This window comes from Aplidium turbinatum, chromosome 3 (assembly GCF_918807975.1).
Source record: "Aplidium turbinatum chromosome 3, kaAplTurb1.1, whole genome shotgun sequence".
NCBI classification, from domain to species: Eukaryota; Metazoa; Chordata; class Ascidiacea; order Aplousobranchia; family Polyclinidae; genus Aplidium; species Aplidium turbinatum.
The window spans coordinates 19342447-19362314 of record NC_137474.1 but is presented as its reverse complement, the minus strand read 5'-3'; the positions used below and the strand labels follow the sequence as shown (position 1 = coordinate 19362314).

Sequence of the window (19868 nt, the reverse complement as noted above, 5' to 3'; positions counted from 1 at the left end):
TCCTAGCGTTCACGAGAAGCAACCACGTCCCTGTTAGTTATCTCATGTTTTACCATCAGTTCTTCTGTTAGTTTGAGCACGTCACCTCGGGACTTTACTACGAAGTCAAAGTCCCGGACGTCACCAAAGTCACCCTTCGAATCCTCGCGGAAAGTTGCATATGTAGCTTTCCGTATTTCAATCAGTGGTAGCCTATACGGTCTGTCATACAAAGTGTTGAGCTTGGCAGGCTCTTGGAGGCAAAATTGCTGTTTTCAAACAGTTTGCAAAAAGTCACAAGCATGAAAACGAACTTTTTCGTTTGCATCTGCTGCAGGAGCTGCTCTGTTTCTATTTTCGTTTGTTCACTGGTTTCGGAAAAGCCAGCAAGAGCCTCCAGTTATAGGCCTACATCAAGCAACTGCAATATCTTATGCACTGACCCTTATTTTGAACTCCACGCCTCTACCTGGTGTCATGAGCGCTCCAGCTCCATAGTCTGCCGGTTGGGATGCACTTTATTGGCTGTTTAAGTGCCGTGGTATGGTTGAGATGCATTTTATTGGCTTTTAATGCTGTTTATTGGCTGTTAAAGTGGTATCATGCTGTGAAATAGTGATGCCACAGACAATTCAGTGCCACTTGATTGTTCTAGTGTTAAACATTAATACGTTTTTTTTCATGAATTAGATTTTGGGTGGGGCCCACTGTCAATCTGGGTGGGCCTGTACCAATCAGGCCCACCCGGTAGATCCGCCCCTGAGTGGCACCACTGTTGCTGAGCCCAGTGACAACAGACGCCAGCCAATTTGCAGACAGTGCCTCACAGTGGTCGCAAGGACAGGGGCTTTCCCCTCCCTAATTCGAAACTGCATTTGCCTGTTAATGCCTAGAACATCACACGGCCAGGGCGAAAGAAAAAGTTCAATTGAATCCTGTCTTTGTCATGAGTTACTATGGGGGGGGGGAGTGGAGGGACAGGTTGTACCTGGGACTGGTATATAAGTCTCCCCCCCACCCCCCTTGGTAACTCATGACAAAGACAGGACTCAATTCAATTTTCTCTTTCGCCCTGGCCGTGTGATGTTCTAGTTTATTCCCATTTGCCCGGAAAGTAGCGTTGCCAAATGTACTCTGCTTTTCATTCAAAACTGAAGAAAATAAAAGTCAAGTTCAGTTCAGTTCGGTTTAGTTGTTTTTATTTCTGACCATCATATCAAAAACTATACACGTCAACATAGAAAAGGTCGAGAAAAAGGTAGTAGAAGTTAAGTTAACTTAATTAACTTCTTCTTTAGTGTGCTTCTCTCTGCTTCTGTTATATTTTTTGCTATTTGTTTTTTTGGGTTTGTGGCCGTGCTAACTACTGATATATAGCCTACTACATAATTTTTCACTCAGGCACGTTTTAAACCTTTCAAGGTTTTGCCACCTTTTCCCGTTCGTTAACGTGCTGGTAGGTTTGTATCGATTTTTGTAGTTAGTATCTTTTTCGTCTCAAACGCGTTAATGAAGAAACATAAAATAATTGAAATTACAGTAGGCCTATTTATTCCGATAGAGCCAGAAATCGGCTAGATGACCAGTTTTGGATCAAGATCACCAAGAAAATGTGATATTGAAGATTAACATCACTTGCTTTGCGTGATGAGCTAACGCAGTGGTCGGGAACTTTTTGAGTAAGAGAGCCATTAACTCTTTCATATCTGGGCTTTTTGAGACGATGTTTTTCTGGGCAGGGGCACAAAGTGCCTTAAAGTTTAACCGCTTATAACTTCTTTCAGTTATGAACTAGAATCTTTTACCGCTGGAAAAACAATCGCAAGGCCTTTGAGCCTTGAATGATATTAACATGTTTGTAATAGCCTACATATTATTAAAGTTTGTTAAAGCTACAGTTTTGGAAATACATTTCCGTGAGAGCCATAGGTTATAGCCTACTGTAGGCTAGCCTAATGCTTTAACACTTAATACAATTAACATGTGGTGGCACTGGTGAAGTTTTGAAAGTGAGAACGCGTCTTCGCAAAAGGAGAAAAATAGCGGGGGATAGGGGGGTCTCCCCACCAAAAAAATGAAAAATTGCAATTAAGTTGGTGCATTTTGAATGTATTTTCAGCTTTGAATTGTAATGAAAAGTTAAGATAAAACTTTTGCGGTTTGCTCTTTAGAAGATTGGATTTTTTGCGAGCCAGATGCCGTCGCCAAAAGAGCCATAGCGTCTTTTCTCAAATTCAGACTAGGTGGGCAAATTTTCAAAAAAGGGCACTTTTAACGCGCGAATTATGTTAAAGGTAAATTTTCACAGGTAAATGATTTATTTTTTGTCATTAACGTGTCCGGGACGAAAAAGACACTAACTACATAAGTTGATAGCCTATAGCCTACCAGCACGTTAATGAACGGGAAAAGGTGGCAAAACCTTGAATGGTTTAAAATGTGCCTGAATGAAAAATTAAGTAGGCCTATATAAGTAGCCTATATATCAGTAGTTAGCACGGCCACAAAACACAAAAAACAAATAGCAAAAAATAAAACAAAAACAGAGAGAAGCACACACAAGGGCGCGGGAAGTAGGGGTGCTCAAGGGGCTGCAGCCCCCCTAGAGCAAACTTAGCCCCCCCCTAGATTTTTCAATAATTTCTTTAGTCCCCCCTACAAAATTCTTACAATCTAAGGTAACAAATTTTCAGAAAAAAATTTGAACAATAATTGCTACGATGAATCGAGTTCCTGTTACGTGCGGTCGCGCTCATCATTCGCAATAAAGAGTCGTTAATCACAAGGAGCTATACCTCGTAGTAGCAGTAGGCTAGCCTACTACCCACCCTCCCTACTAACACGGCTGTCCATCGTTTATTGGACATCATTCTGCAATATCTAAATTCCATGTGTACTTCTGAACATTACAATAATAGCCTACATGATAGGCTTATTGCTTTGTCATATCTGATCGGCATGACAGAAGATAATGCAATGAGAGGAGACGCACGTGCAAACATATTCGGCTTGGTAAAACAAGCACGCACGATGCGGCTTTATTTTGCGATCATCTGCAGCGGCGAAGCTTTTCAGCCTGCAGAACCGTCGCAAGACAGCTACAAAACAAGAAGATCTCTGCTTCTTCAGCTTTGGAATCAATCACCATTCTCGGCGAACGGATCAAAAATCTCAGAAAAGATGAATCCGTTTCTAAGCTTATATGGAAGTAGCGAACGTCTTTGCGTCTGTCAATAACCTAAAGACCCGAGTGAGCAAAACTCGATTTCAAAACACAGAGGAATCGGATGTAAAGCGTCTGCGGGAGAAGGAGCGTGGAAACGGCAATAAGGCCTACATCGCAGCCCTTGATTCGGTTCAAATTGAGCTTGATCGAAGATTCGACCAGGCGGATCTGCTTACAGCAGCCAACAGAGAGACTTTCAGAGAGACAACAGAAGGCCTTTCTGAGCTGTCCAAACGGTGAGGAAAGATCTGATACTGAGATCAGTTTACCCGATACCATCAGAAAAGATCGCCTACAAACGGAACTTACTTTGCTCAACGATGTTATGTGGAAAAACCGCGAACTCTGTTCAAAAGTTTGCTGAGATAGCCTACTATCGCAACTACACCCTCAAACACGAGACCTTTTCAAAGAAATGCGAAAATTCGTGGAGCTCTGCCCTTTGCCTCTCGGTTTGAGCTGCATCATCAAAATTTTCTTTTTCTGCTCTAGACAGGAGCGCCGAAAGCGGGAGGGGGGGGCAGGGGGGCAATAGTGCCCTTTTAAGATCATATAAGCTACTGCACATTTTGCAATGCGATATAACAATTTCAGCTATTCGCTTTTAGCCTAATTATAATCTTTCATATCTGCATCAAAGTCATATTCACGACACAAAATTCTGTATCACAGTAGGTTAGCATACATCATTATAACATAGCATGATGCCCTTCCGTGCCATTGTTCTTTGTAGCCTATAAGTTACAGGACACTTGTATCATTACTCGATGATCAGCTGGTGGATGAGCATTGTCGGCTGTCGCTATAGGCTATCTTATCTTAAAACTTTAAAAAAATTGGCCTGTAGCAACAAAAATGCCCTTTTTTTCATAATCCTGCCCCCCAGTCAAAAACCGTTCCGGCGCCCCTGGCTCTAGACGCCTGAAAACGTTGTTGAGGAGCTCAATGACACAGAAAGACTTACTCATCTTGCGTTGGTGCATGTCCACCAAAACACTGTTGATGTCAAAGAACTCATGACATAGTTCATAGAGAAAACACCTCAGTGAAATCAATCTTTGGAAGCGTGTGAAAGCTCATTTCCACAAACCGTTCTTTCCATATCACTTTCTAATTTGTTCGTTTACATTTCAATTTCCTGCACAGCAGCTTTGTTGCTGCCGCTTTACATTTGTTAGCTCCCCCACTCAAGGGGGGTCTGGGGGGGAGAAGCCCCCCAGAAGCTGACAACACTACGGCAGCTTCAGCCCCCCCTCCTAGATAAAAATAGTTCCCGCGCCACTGAGCACACATGTAGCCTAGTAATGAATGACAGCCTAACGAAAAGTGTTGTGGATTGAATTTACCAATAAATCTACCAACATTTAGTTGCAGAGGTCTCTTGTACTAAAGTAAAAAGTAATAACTATATGATAATATATGAAACACAACTGCTAAGATATTATGGTGAGTTGAATCTTTGCAGAATGAGATGATTCTAAAGAGCTGGTATTTTATTTTGATGAAAATCAGGAAACAAACTTCGGTAATACAGACTTTTAAAATCTCACACAAAGTTTGAGGTAGCCCACTCACAACACAAATTGATAATCTGCTTGAATGGAACATTAACGATATTATCGCTCTGATATTAGGCTATATTAAGTAAGGTCAAAGGTAGGCTATAGCCTACTTGTTCAGCGCTGTTTTGTGCTAGAATACCCAAAGCAGGTTTTTTCTAAATAACTGGTTTTCTACTCAAGATAGGCACAATCACTGTTCAGAAAGCAGATAGGAAATCACGCTTTCTGCATCTTTTGACACAAAACTGTATCTCTAGCTCCAGCAGTTTTTGAGATATGCAGATTTGGTATTTTGGAGGAGGGTGCAGAACTTCAGGGGGGGAGGACCACCCCTAAATCAATTTCAAACTCAAAAATGTTTTACAGAAGTTATTTTTTCTGACAACCTCACCATTTAAAAGGGTGTCCTCAGAAAAATTCAAAAATTTTTCATTTTTAGCCAAGTAAGCCACCCTACCAACCACCCCCGAGACTTATGTATGTGATGGTCAAGCTCATGATTTCACAGCTGCATTTACTACTGAAGGAGTTGGGTTACATATTTGAAACCTGAACTGTTTATAGCTTAGGCAAAGAAGATTTTTTCCTGAAAGTTTCAACTTCCCAAATGACTGTCCACAGAGTCAAATTTTAACCACAAAATGGCGCATTTTCAGTGTTTTTGTTCGGCCTTAATCTTTTACACCCTCCAAACTTCAATAATTTCACATTTGTTTGCTGTAAGTCTCATGGGGGTTAATTACCAACTAGTATAGATTAATGATATGCAAAATGGTAGTTCTGTGACTATTGGTTTGGGAGATAGCGGACATCAAAAATTGATAAAAAAATTTCAAATGTAAAAAATTTCAATTTTTGAATGGTTTTATATCTAAAACTAATTTGAAATTAGCAATTTTGATAGTAGATATAACAACTAGGGCTACTTGTTACTCAGTATACCAAATTTCAGCTTTGTAATTGCTTTACATGAAAAGTTGTGAAGACCCAAACATGGAGAAAAATTTACATGCGAACGCATTTTGAGGAACCTTGGTGACTTTGACGAACTGTAATTTCTAAACGTCTTGAGATAATGAGTTTAATTTTTTGTGTTCATTATACATCAATATGAAACTTTAGTGTTAATTTCAAGAAAATCTAGGAAGGTCAAGCTTGCACACCCTGTTGAGTTGACAGGGAACGACCCAATAACAATAATGAATAACTAGAAGCGAGACATCAACAAGTTGATAAAATATTATTCCTCAGTCCGGCGTAACCTGCTAATTCTAATGCATCATTACATATACCTGTAAAGAACAAGAAAATTTGGTTGCTTTAACCCAGAAAGAAGTAAATGAACAGAGTTACAAAACGAAATCCACTTAAAGGGAAACTGTAGCCTACTCAATTTTAGCCCCAGCCAGTTAAAAACATAAAAATACGACGATTCCCATCGTACCAAAACATATTCCTTATCATTTTTCGTTAAGAAGCAGTTGCCGATTGGAAAGGACTACTTTGATGACATAGGGGTAGGGTTACACTCTCAAGTCAGCTTCTTGGGTCTATGAGTCATTAATGGTACCGTAGGCCTAAAAGCTGTGAAAATCGCGAAGTAGTTGCGTTGGCAGGCAGGTTTCGTTCCTAAGAAATGATTTAGGCTAGGCATCTAGTGATGCCACCCTATGCTGCTATAGCATAAATATATAAAAATAACTGCCATGAAATACAACGAATTCCCAAGTTCGGTAGCGCTGATAAATTGCAGAAGTGAGGTGTTCCATAAGAATGTAGAAAAACTACAGATTTGGTGTTTTAAGATAAAACTAGGTTCAAACTTAAACAAAAATGAAATCGTAAAAATTACCCACCTAGTTTCAAACTAGGGGGCAAAAAAAGGGCTAGGGAGGAAAACGAAGAGACTAGGTAGGCAATTGCCCACCTAGCTTATATGTGAAAAGATGCTATGAAAAGAGCCATAGCCTATGGCCCACTAGCCAGAGGTTCCCGACCCAGTGGCGTAGCAGCCACTTGGCGGTTGTGACTCTGCGCCAGAGGCGGCAGGCTGCAAGGAGGCTGCAAAATGATTCTGCACAGTGCACATAGCACGAGAAATGAAGTAATGCAAAAATAAACAAAAATTATAACAAGAAAATGATTTACAAAAAGACAGCTAGCACACCTTGAAAAATTTAACGCAGAACACGCAGAAGATGCTAGCCTTAGTGTTGTTGGAGAAGTAAGACGATGCATGTTTCAAGCTTTGGATAGGTTTACTTGAAGCTGAAACTAGGTCTACCGGCATACACCACTTGAATGATATGTTTGGATTTTTGAATCCTCACGCGCTGCTGCAAAGCGAAAGTCACAATGGATTCACCAACGCTTTTAATAGCACTTATGACGACGAGGTGGACTTTTTGGAGTTAGCTGTGGAAATTGACAGATTTAAGAGGCTGGTGCAAAGTAGTGAAACCACGTTTGATCATGATTGGTCACAGCGGTAAACCATAATCTCTTCGTGGGAAAATTGTAACATAAGATCCCCGGATCCGTTCGTCTGTATGTAATGACCGAAGAAACACTCTTTTGAAACCGTCTATTCAAAAAGTGTATTTCTGTAAAATTAGCCCGCGGCTATCGAAAATGGGTTGCAACACGATACACCACTAAAAACTTGTCACTACAATACAGATTACTTATATAAAAGACGGAAATTTTGTCCAGCTAGCAAGCACTAAGCAAAACAGTTAAATTTGCGACCAACTTTCAAGCAACAACCTTACGAATGACTAGAATAACTTGCGATATCTCAAACTCACCTAAACAGTAACTGTGACGCAATAATGAAAGACATTGTCACGCAATTCAAACAGGTGTTCAAAGGTGGTGATGCAATGTTTCATCAGGTCTTACGAACGATGGTGCAATATTTGGACATTTTCTAGCAATTTCCCTGACGTAAGATGCCAGCTAGGTTAAGTAGACCATAACGGTTTTTATGTGACGTTTGATTTGGTGAAAATTGTCCCTAACATAGCGTCCCCTAGTTATGACAGTCTAACATGGCATAACTTAAAAAGAATTTAAGGACAATTTTGAGACAATGAATAAAAACACACGATACATACACAAATTGTTTGAATCACTCACGTTTAAGTTAATATGTAAATATAAAGGGCATGCAAAGAATGAACAACAATAAGAATAATACACGACGATACATGGAATTGGTACCATAGGTACACGCAAAAATGACGCTACATACAATGGTTGCGATAATAACCGACTGTTCTGGGCTCAGACAAGTGTCGGCCACCGCAGACAAAACCAGGCTCAAACCCTAACACTTAGGTGTTCTTTACGGGGGCGAGGCTTAAGGCAGTCGGGCATCTTCAATGCCTCGTAGGCCTGCTTCACGAGTCTTGCTGTATTCAAAGCGGCAACAAGCTCTTTTCTAGCTATTGGCCAAGAAAACTGATTTTTTACAACAATGGTAGATTTACCCAAAACGAAAGACACACTGGAACTCCGTTAACCAGTCTACGTAAAACAACAGAACAACAAGTAAACAACAGAAGAGAAAGCTTGATTCGAAGCATCACTAAACCCATGTAATTGATAAGAAACAACATCATCCGGACTACACACACCAGAGTTTGCAAAATACCATCTCGGTAACGAAAAATCCTTAAGCAGGTCCAAAGAGCGAAGCCACGATTCCCACTCTTTTACAAAGCTATCAGGGACCTCGGTGTCCCAATCAAACTTGTCTATTGCCAATTGCTGAAGTATCAGACGTGCTTTTAGAAAAAATGGCGCTCCAAAGCCTAGCGGATCAAAATTTTGTCCAAGCAGACTGAGCATACTTCTGCGCGTGTGTTTAGCTAAGGGCTTTAAGGAACATGCGATACGCATCTCGTCAGACTCGGTTTGCCACACACAACCCAATGTCTTCGCTGATGGCAAAGTCATATTTTCAGTCTGAAATTCAATGTCACGAATCAAAGGTGAAAGCATCTCATTATCTAAATTTGACAAGACAATCATAGCCTCCTTGTTAGCACTCCACTTAACAAGTTTAAACCCACGGCTATCAAACAAAGCAATTGATTCATGAGTGATCTCTAAGCTATCAGCCGAAAATATAAAATCATCCATGTACATATTATTTGCAATATTGCAGAGAGTTAGTTCACCAGCACCGCTGGGATTCTGCTCGATCATTTTCTTTATAGCCAAGCAAGCGATATGGGCTACTCTTTATTCCCCAAGGGTGTACAAAAAACGAAACGGTACCATTCTACCATTCCAAGGTCATCATCTTCAAACCACAATATACGAAACAAATCCCTCTGCGACTCAGGTAACTTTATTTGAAAGAAGCATTTAGTCACATCAGCCATGAGATCAAATCTACCATGCCGAAATCTAGCCAAGACATCTACCAGAGGGTTTAACAAGTCAGGACCCGAAAACATTACATCATTAACACAAGTTCCTCGAAATTCAGACTTGCCATCGTAAACAATACGCTTTTTTAATTGTGACGTCACAAAATATGGTAAATACCATTCAAATCCCTTTACATTTTCTGCTTCACCAGCACGCTCAATATAACCATTAGATTTAAGATCCTTCATGGTGTCAGTAAGGAAATCACAAAGTTCAGGTTGTTTTAAAGCCTTCTTCCTTAAAGCAGCAGCTCTATCTGACGCCAACACAAAATTGTTAGGTAAATCAATATCTTCCTTCAACAGTAGCCTACAGGTATCTCAAATCGACCATCTTTCAACTCAATATTCGGTTCAACAAGTTCTCTAGCTAAAATGTCATTGCGAGACAATTCACAGGTTTCATTTTGCAAGGTCAAATCCTGAATGACTTTATTCAGGTCTGCTATTTCCATGTCACGAGACTCAATTTTACGCTGAAAGCCAGAGATGACATCCGACTCTAAAGACGTCTGTACTATGCACACATTAGCAACGCTTTCATCTAAAGGTGACTTACCACCACAAGCCAACCAACCGAGAGGAGTGAGCAAAGCATGTGGTTCACTACGATTCTCACCAACACGCTCTTCTTTAGCCCACATCAAATAAGCGTTGTCGTTGCCAATCAGTACATCTACAGTACTACAATCATTCAAATGAAACATTTTCACTTCATGAAAATGACGGAAACCACTTAAATCCTGCTTATGTGGTAAAGTTTTAACATCGTCAGCCCAAGCTGGGTTAACCACCGAAGTTATATCACAAAACAGTTCATTCGTCTCTAACGATTGATTGTTGAGTTTAACAAGGTCAGCACAAGTAGGTTTCTGACCAGCCAGGGTATCCATTTTAAACGACGCTTTGTCATACGGTTTAACGCCAAGCTCGCACACCAAATCACTCGAAACAAAAGTCAACTGCGAACCAGGATCATGCTGACAATACACCAACTTCGATTTGCCAGTCATTGGATTCAAAACACGAGCAGCAGTAACGCGGTTAAAAGCTGCTTTAACATGTCCAATCTTAACATTACGCACAGGAACTCTGGCACCAGCATCATCTTTGCCAATCGAATCCAGAGAATCACGTGACGTCACATAAAAATCATGCAGAAGAAAATAGTGTTTCCTATCGTTGTTAGGGCCACACTGACGACAGTTGTTTGCATGAACGCAATCCCTAACCATATGCTGGCGCAAACAATTCAAGCATTTGCCAGCTTTCACAATGACATCTCTCTGATCTTTAGGTGTCAAGCGCAAAAATTCTTTACAATTAGACAAAAAATGATATTCAACTTGACCACGTGACGAACAATGAAAACATGCCGGTATGTCACTACGTCTGGTCACACCACCGCGCAGTGCGCCAACAGTAGTCGAGTACTGCGAACTCCCTGAAATCACATTATCATGGGGTTTTACCGACGTCTGCCTAACCGGACAAGAAGGCAATTTTCCTTTGCCAAACTTTTTAAAATGCTGCGACTCACTAGAATCGCCCATTAGCATAATGCTAAAATCAAATTCCTCCCGTACTACAAATTCAACCAAACTCTGAAAAGTAGGCTCATCAGTACCACCATACTGATCACCTAAAAAGTCAAGATAACGCTGCTTAGCGTCAAACGGGAGTCGCTTAGCCAAATCCAAAACAAAACGTCCTTCCAATTTGTCACGCTGGCCATAAGCTTGCGCGTAAAGCAGACACTGCGACAATTCATCTTTAAACTCTTTCAAATCACTGGAAAAGATCGAAGTCAATTTTCTACCATAGCGATACTTTCTAATTTCCGGTTCGGCGAAAAGACCTCCACGAATCCCAAAACGCTGAGACAAGCGGGTTAACGACATTTCTATCCTGTCTTCCTCTGATAAGCCAGGAGTGTCGGAAACCAAATTAGCACTCGTTTGAGCAGCTGTTCTAACACAAGCTGCTTGTAACAAAGTCAAACGAGTTCCTTTAAAGGGCGAAGCTGCCATTAAGGCCATAACACGATTTAAAAAAAATATAAATAGCATGTTAATACCATCGTAACCAATCAAGGCCGCCTTATCGAAAATCGTCCTACTATTTTGGAATTCAAAAAAGCAATCCTGTTGTTGAGAACTCGATTTAGCGGGAGAAGACAAGCTATATCACTTAAGGAGCTGAGGGGGCTCAGTCACATGCACAGTCCAATCACGATCCTCACAAACTTTAAAATCAGGAGACGCGTTATGCCTCTCACATTCACGCAAATTACTTGTAGCTGGGCGATCAAAAACTAGCTGCGCAGAAAACTGTGAAGGGGGCAAAACATTATTGCTAATGGCGGTCCCGTGACCTGCACGCTCTGGGGGAGGAGTTCGGCTATAATTCGCAGGCCTTGGCTCTACAGCCTTCGGAAGACCCTTAGCCGCGGCCCCGAGACCTCCTGAAACAGCTTGAAAACGTGTGGATTGCACTGGTCCACTTACAGATTGAACAGGCGCCTGAAAAAGGTTAGGCTATGTAAATTAAACTGTGATTGATGTTCACTTCTGGAATGCCTAGAAGATCCCTCCTTAGAGCTACGCCGGTAGCCCACCTCTGATCGATATTCAGCTAAAGCTACCTCCTTACGTTGTTCAGCCCTCAACTGTGCGTCTTTGAGTGCGAACTCAGCAGCTCTCACTTCGGCTTTTGCGGCAGCCTCAGTTCGTACGGCCTCAGCTCTCGCGGCAGCTTCAGCAGCTCTCGCTTCGGCCTCAGCTCTCGCGGCAGCCTCAGCTCGTTGGCCTCCGCTCTCATGGCAGCCTCAGCAGCTCTCGCTTCGGCCTCAGCTCTCGCGGCAGCCTCAGCTCGTATGGCCTCAGCTCTCGCGGCAGCCTCAGCAGCTCTCGCTTCGACTTCGGCTTGTATCTGGAGCTCCTCTCGTCTTAGCTGTAGGTTAATTTGTGCCACTATCCGAGACGAACTCGTAGACATCCTAGTGCTTACATTTGAGGCGCTATCCTCATGATGTATGTCAGAATCCAACATAACTGAAAACTCACTTACTTTTTGTTCGAAGTTATTTTTTAACGAGTTAAATTCGGGATCTACCCTATCACGAAGTTCTGCCAAGATTGCAGAGTTAAAAATTTTAGTCAAAAGAGCATGAAAATGCCATAAATCCTTTTCCAAAGTAGAGAACTTAGATCTAAAAATTAACAGTTCCTGCTTATCACTCAAAGAACCTAGGGCTACAGAAAGTTCCCAATTTGAGTCAAATAATCCCTTCTAAGATGCCGGGCCTCTCGAACTGACTTAGCCTCATCGTTACTGGGTCCCTCCCCAGAATGGCCTGTCCGACCGCAAAGAACATCATCAGGCTTAAACTCAGTCGAGTCGACGGCGGCCGAGTCCATGTCGCCACCGAGTGTAGACATATTAAATGTTGGGGCTAAATTTAACAATTAAAAAATTAAGTGACACACACAAAATTAAGTTATAAAAAAATTAACTCCAAAGACCGTAAAAATACAAAAAGAATTTAAATGCACAATAACGTAGTTGTAGGGGTAGGTATATGAAGTCCTAAAGTTCCACAAAACTTGCTTGGATTCGTCCACTTGAATCTTCAAGCACAGATCGATTGTCTTTAATCTTTTATCTTGCCAATGAATGTCAATGTAGTTTTTTTCTTCAGAACCAACAAAAAAACGCCTTTAATTTTTAGCTTGAAGTTCTTCAGTACCAACTGAGAAGAAATGTCTTTAATTTTCATTTGCTTCTGTAGCCTACTAACCAACAACTTCGTCTTTTATTATTTTGTGCTTCTAAGTTCCAACTGACAATGACATCTTTTATTATTTATGTCTTGCCTGTGCTTCCGTACAAACACTAGCCAGAGAACCGTCTTTTATTATTTATGGTCACAGCGGTAAACCATAATCTCTTCGTGGGAAAATTGTAACATAAGATCTCCGGATCCGTTCGTCTGTATGTAATGACCGAAGAAACACTCTTTTGAAACCGTCTATTCAAAATTGTATTTCTGTAAAATTAGCCACCTGGCTGTCGAAATTGGGGTGCAACACCGCACACCACTAAAACTTGTCACTACGATACAAACTACTTAGATAAAAGATGGGAACTTTGTCCAGCTAGCAAGCACTAAGCGAAACAGTTAAATTTGCGACCAACTTTCAAGCAACAACCTTACGAATGACTAGAATAATTTGCGATATCTCAAACTCACGTAAACAGTAACTGTGACGCAATAATGAAATACATTGCCACGCAATTCAAACAGGTGTTCAAAGGTGGTGATGCAATGTTTCATCAGGTCTTACGAACGATGGTGCAATATTTGGACATTTTCTAGCAATTTCCATGACGTAAGATGCCAGCTAGGTTAAGTAGACCATAACGGTTTTTATGTGACGTTTGATTTGGTGAAAATTGTCCGTAACAATGATGCAACAGCTTTTGATGTTTTATAGTGGTTAGCTAAATCACACCTACTTGATTCGACACCATATTTATACTTGTGTCTGAAACTTTATCTTATACCAGGGTTGTCCAAAGCCTGGCCCGCGGGCCGCATGAGGCCCGCGACCTCCTTCAATGCGGCCCGCCGCCTCTTCTAGAAAACTTTTAAAAATTACCGTATATCTTCGCATATAAGCCGACCCTAGAAAAACAACCTTAAAATGGTAAATTTATAAAAATCCGCATATAAGTTTTATGTTTAATTTGTAATGAAATGATATCTGTTATGAAAGAGTACAATGTACAACGACACTACAGCACTCTTCATGTCACTGGCTATGATAAATACACTGGTGAGGCGCGGCGAGCCCTACTCAATGATCTCAAATCAAACCTGCGTAAGCGTCAAGAAAACATGTTTCAATTAGTGAAGCCTTCGTCTTCTACAACCATTGCTTCTTATGATGTATCACTTTTGATGGCTAAATCCAAAAAACTTCAATGTATTCAATGCTCCGCTGACTATAACTATATCAGAAGCCGATGACGATTTGCAGCTTGAATTGTGTGACTTGCAAAGTGACCAGTTTTTATTAAGCAAAGCTACACTGCCAATCACTCAATTTTGGCCTCTTCTTTCTGAAGAGCATTATCCAAATTTACGCCGTTTTGGATTGCACTTGCTGTCAATGTTTGGCAGTACCTACCTTTATGAAGCAGCATTTTCCGCAATGAAGTCGATTAAATCCAAAGAGAGGAATCTACTTAAACAAACATCTCTCGAAGCCTGCCTTCGTTTAGCCTTAACCTCAGTTGACATTGACACAAAGGAGCTGGCTTCCAAAATGCAGGCACACCCATCTCACTGAATTTTAAGTAAACTGTACCGTTTTACGTACTTCCTTAAATATTTTTTACGAATAAATTTATGGTTTATTCTTATTTATACTTGTCAGTTATTTATAAGGTTTCCTGGTCTACTGACGTTGCTTAAAATTTCCAAAACTCTCTTACTCGTAGTATTCACATCTTAGCTTCTTTAATCTATTCCCCAATATGTTTTTATGATAAATATAAAGATTCATTTACACATGTACGTGTTTTACTTTACATCTGGTACGGTGAGACAGTGTATAAGAGGAAAAATGTCAACTGCGGCCCGCGATCTAATTTCCTTGCCGAATGCGTCCAGTGCAGGATTAAGGTGGATGCTATTGATGCTGCAGCATTAGGCCCATTCCTGAAATAGGCCCAGACGAAAACAGACGTGAATTTTCCGGACGCTGAACAGTTTTCCTTTGCTTATTTAACCCACAAATAATTCTTATTATGAAATTTGTAGTCCGACTTTCGCACGCCTAGGCACAGTGTTACGCCTAGGCACGTAAGATAAAGCAAGATTTTGGCATAGACTACTTATTTAAGATGAAAAATTATAACACTTTTCGAGCTGTTTCAGGGCCCTTCATTACTTCAGCCGCAGATAAGATGCACGGCTTTATTAACTCTTCCCCAATCGTGTATGCTTTTTTTGGTTTTAACTATTCGTAGAGAAACTAGATAGGATTCATGAAGAAAGGATTTTTCGGTAGTCGTCATCTTTTCATTTGCTTTTTTTAATCGTTCATATCAGAGAATATTCGTCCAAAATATTCAAGTGGCTTGCCTTCAAGATTGTTGTGCTTTGAATGAAAGTGACGAACAACTTTAGAAGGTTTCATAACGTCATTTGGCAGAATTTGGGAGCACACCAAACATTATGGCCGTGACGATTGTTCACTACCCGGAACTATTGTAAAACCAAGCTCCAAGTATTTTTATTGTATTGCCTGACAAATTCCCCTTTTCGTTTCTTACTTCCCTCTGTGACACTCAACTTATCTGCATATGCCCTTTTCGTAGTTTACATTTGCACCTACTGATACTTGGTTCATTTCCATTTTGAGAATTATTTGTTTCAGAAGTCTTAGTTTTTTCCTTCTTGTTAAAATACACTTGTTGGTTCGTTGATTCCATATTAATCCTTCTGCAGCATCTGAAAAGTGAAGAATGACCTTGTATTACAAAACTTTTTGAAAGCTAGACGCAGTTTATGACGAAACAATCATAAACGGCACAAAATCTAGGTCATCGGAAGGTTAACCTTTATTCTTAAACAGTTCTGCTGTATCAACGAAGGAGAGATAGGCTATGCCAGTTTTAGCCTACTGCTGTGAATCGGCCAAGCGTAAAATGAGTTTTACAGGAAGTATCAACTTTGCAATGCTTCTTCTTCGTCGTATGAGCTGTTCTTCGGGACTATATGTTTGGGCATGATGTCATCAGCCACTCTACAGTCTCGTCATCCAGGGTCTTCAGTCCAAGCGTTCCATGTGGTGGTTGATGGATTGGGCAGTCATGGACGACATGATCTACTGTCTGGTCTGTGGCGCCACACTCGCATCCCGGTGAGGGAGCCAGGCCCCATCTGCACATGTCTGAACGAAAGCGACCGACGCCGGTTCGTAGGCGGTTAAGCCGGACCCACGCAAGTCTTGCGAGGGACATTCCCGGAGGGTGGGGATCGACGTCGGGTAGGAAATCATGGAGTCGGGAGGTGTTGTTTTGCCACTCCATGTTCCATGTGTAGTTCGGCCAGTGTGCCGCACTTATTCCAAGATCTTCAACGTTGTTCAGAAGCTGTTGTGCGGCGGGCACAAATGGGCGTCTTGATTTCAGTCGCTGCTGTCCTCCAGGTAGGCGCTGGAGTGCACTGTGGAGGAGGTGGTCGGGGTCCAGTGCGCGACGAGCAAGGGAAATCATGGCTCCTTTACGGCGAAGCTCAGCAGGTTGGATGCCTGCAAGGATGGGAAGGCAGTCCGTTGGAGTGGGACGCAGGCATCCAGTCACAGTGCGTAGTGCGTCATTGATGGCGGTGTCAATGTGGCGGGTGTGAGAGCTGCGGCACCACACTGGTGCGCAGTACTCAGCGGTAGAATGGACGAGGGCCAAGGTAGCTGTGCGAAGGGTTTTCGCATCAGCTCCCCAGCCGGAACCCGCCAGCCGCCTCAAAAGTGCAACGCGCGCCGATAGTTTTTTGCGCGCTTATGAGATGTTGAGATGTTGTTTGCAATGCTTATGATTCCAGATTAAAATTAGCTTGGCAGAAAGTAAGATACGGTAGGTTAAGGCAGTAAGATTAGTACTCATTATGGTTGGGAAAAGAGTTAGCAATCATTATTGTTGAGTTCAATGTTGTTTCATTGCCGGTTCACAAGCTAACACCGTGCAAACAACTGCCGGTTCACAACAAAAAATGATGGAAACCAGTGTCAGTTTATAACAAAAAATGATGGAAAGCATTGGGGTTCACTTGGACGCTAGCGACTGCCTTAATTCTAAGACAATTGCTAATGTTTTTTTTTTGCACTGTGACGTAGGCTAAATATACGGCGTTGTGTTTATTGTAACGGAAGATTTCAAGTTAATGCGATAAATTTTACGGTTCCACAATTTACAAATTTAGCTGCGTTTTGTGCACGCTTGCTATGGCGTCTCAACTCAGTGGATGGGATAAAGCGAAAAAGAAAAGGAAAGAAGCAGCAGAACAAGAAAAGCTTCTGGCGAAAATTCCAAAACTGAGCGAGCGCTCCTGAAGACCAGGCCAAGCAAGATGAACCTGATGAGGAAAGAGAGGATAAAGAGCGGGAAAGTTCAGCGGAGAGAGCAGAGGTGAAAGGAGACGCTATCACTGGCGAAGCACTGGCGCAAACGCTGGAGGATATCACCAATGATTTAGGACAGTGGGGTAAAATCAACGCTGACACTCGAGAATATTGGGCCAAGAAAGGTTCAAAACACTGCCAACACACTGAATCGATGTTTGAAGAGAGCGCCAGACAATACCTAGGTGAATCATTCCAACGTCGATGCACTAAGACCTTCTTCGTGCGTACGCATCCGCTCAATGGTGAAAAATCCTATAGACAATGGTTGTGCTACTCGCCTTCGACCGGGAAGGTGTTCTGCTTTGCATGCAAGTTGTTCGGTGGTAATGCTGTTCAAGCAACCAAGTTCGTATCCGGCGGTTTCGACAATTGGAGGTCAGGCGAATCCAGAATAAAAATGCATGAAAGCAGCGATGGTCATCGCAAGGCTATGTTGTCTTTTGCGAGCCGACAGAGGGAGGCCGGTCGTGTTGACTACCTAGCCGCTAAACAGGTCGAGGAAGAGCGGTGTTACTGGCGCCAGATTGTAAAGCGGCTCATCGACGTTCTGATATTCCTAGCTAAGCGTGGCCTTGCTATAAGGGGCGCGGATGAGATCATAGGTTCCCCTCATAATGGTAACTACCTTGGCATCATTGAGTTGTTGGCGGAGTACGATACTCTGCTGGCTAGCCATATTAGAAAATATGCGAACCGCGGGAAAGGTCACATTTCTTATTTGTCATCCACAATTTGCGAGGAGCTGGTGCAGCTCATGGGACAAAAGGTGCAGGACACCATCCTGAAAGAAGCCAAGAAGGCGAAGTATTTGTCTGTCTCGATTGACTCTACACCTGACGTATCACACCTCGACCAGCTAACGATTGTTATTCGATATGTTCTGCCGTTGGGTCCAGTTGAACGGTTCCTGACATTCTTGCCTATGATGAGACACATCGCTACGCACATGGCTAGCATACTTCTGAACTTTCTGAAGGAAAATGGCTTGGATGTTACTAACTGCAGAGGCCAGTCGTATGACAATGCGTCAAACATGTCAGGACGGTACAAGGGTGTCCAGGCAATTGTGAAGCGAGAATGTAAATATGCTGCTTTTATTCCATGCTGCAACCACAGTTTAAACCTGGTAGGAGACCAGGCTGTTAATAGCTGCGCTGGCTGTACCAGGTTTTTTCATTTTGTCAATGGACTATACGTTTTCCTGTCTGAATCGACATATCGCTGGCAGAAACTGAAGAATCGCTGCACATTAACGCTCAAAGGTTTGTCTGGAACCCGATGGTGTGAACGTGCAGATGCTGTCAAAGCGCTAGTAGAAGGGTGGAAGAGCATTCAAGAAGTCCTGGATGAGCTTGCGGCAGATAAGGAGCAGAAGGCCGATACGAGAAACCAGGCCGACGGATTTTCGCGCAGGATGGACGAACTTGAGACAGCAGTTATGGCGACTGCCTGGAACGATATCCTATGCCGTCTCAACAGTACGAGCATTAGCCTCCAAGACCCTACAGTCAGTCTGAATACGGCAACTAGTTTATTGGCATCACTGGTCGACACGATTCAATTTGCACGGGACAGATTTGACGTGTATGAGCAGATGGCGATCGAAAAGGTTCCTCACGGCGAATACAAGGCTGAAGAACGTCGAGGCCGTAAGCGAAAGCGAATGCCTGATGAAGGAGCTGCAAACGAAGAAAACCTCACCCCTAGGGAAACATTCAAAACCCATATATATCTGGTCATGATCGACAGACTGTTAGCTGAACTGGAAAAGCGAATGAAGGCGTATGAGGATATATCTACAACATTCGGATTTCTTTCGGAGCTAACGTCATTGAGCATAAAGCAGATCGAGAATAAAGCTCAAAATCTCGTTTCCTCGTATCCAGATGACTTTGAAGACACGCTGGTGGCTGAGCTCATACAGTTTGCTGCATTTATGCGCACCCAGAAATCGGTGAGTGTGAACGAGTCAGCAGAGCTTACCATGTACAAGCTTTTGTCGTCGTTGAACCTTTCTCAAACATTTCCAAACGTCGAGATTGCTTTGCGCATCTATCTGTGCTTGATGGTGTCTAATGCCTCCGGCGAGCGGAGCTTCTCAAAACTGGGAATAGTCAAAGGAGAGCTGCGGTCCTCGATGAGGGAGGAAAGGCTAAACATGCTGGCGCTTATGAGCATTGAACATGAGGTGCTGAGCAGCCTTGACTGCACTGACATGATCGAAGATTTCGCGCTTGCTAAGGCTCGAAAAACAGTAGCATAAGTAAGCAGCACTAGGGCAGCATTGACAATATGCCAACGTTAAGTTGATCTGGATTAGCCTTTTCTTCATTAACTCCGCTTTTCAGGCAATATTGGTATTGAATTGTGTTGGTGTTACATAGCCTGATGTTACTCTCGAGTTTTTACGATAACACGTTGTTATTATTGTTCATGTTCATTAAAATTTGGCTGACTGCGTCGAAAGCAA

At 42.2% G+C, this 19868-nt stretch overlaps 1 protein-coding gene across 1 annotated transcript; it reads left to right on the top strand.

Annotated features, from left to right (window-relative positions):
• The first annotated feature begins 7073 nt into the window (after window positions 1-7073).
• Window positions 7074-19661, top strand: LOC145766615 (zinc finger MYM-type protein 1-like). The gene is made up of 2 exons (XM_082578329.1): window positions 7074-7218; window positions 17329-19661. Exons 1-2 carry the CDS (start codon window positions 7074-7076, stop codon window positions 19659-19661), a joined length of 2478 nt encoding a protein of 825 aa, XP_082434455.1.
• The last annotated feature ends 207 nt before the right edge of the window (window positions 19662-19868 follow it).

Bases quoted from the DNA above. Each gene is read 5' to 3' on its own strand.
- LOC145766615 (XM_082578329.1), top strand. From the start codon at position 7,074: ATGTTTGGATTTTTGAATCCTCACGCGCTGCTGCAAAGCGAAAGTCAC. The intron at 7,219-17,328 runs GTAGTGAAACCA...GCGCTCCTGAAG, and splicing joins ATTTAAGAGGCTGGTGCAAA to ACCAGGCCAAGCAAGATGAA.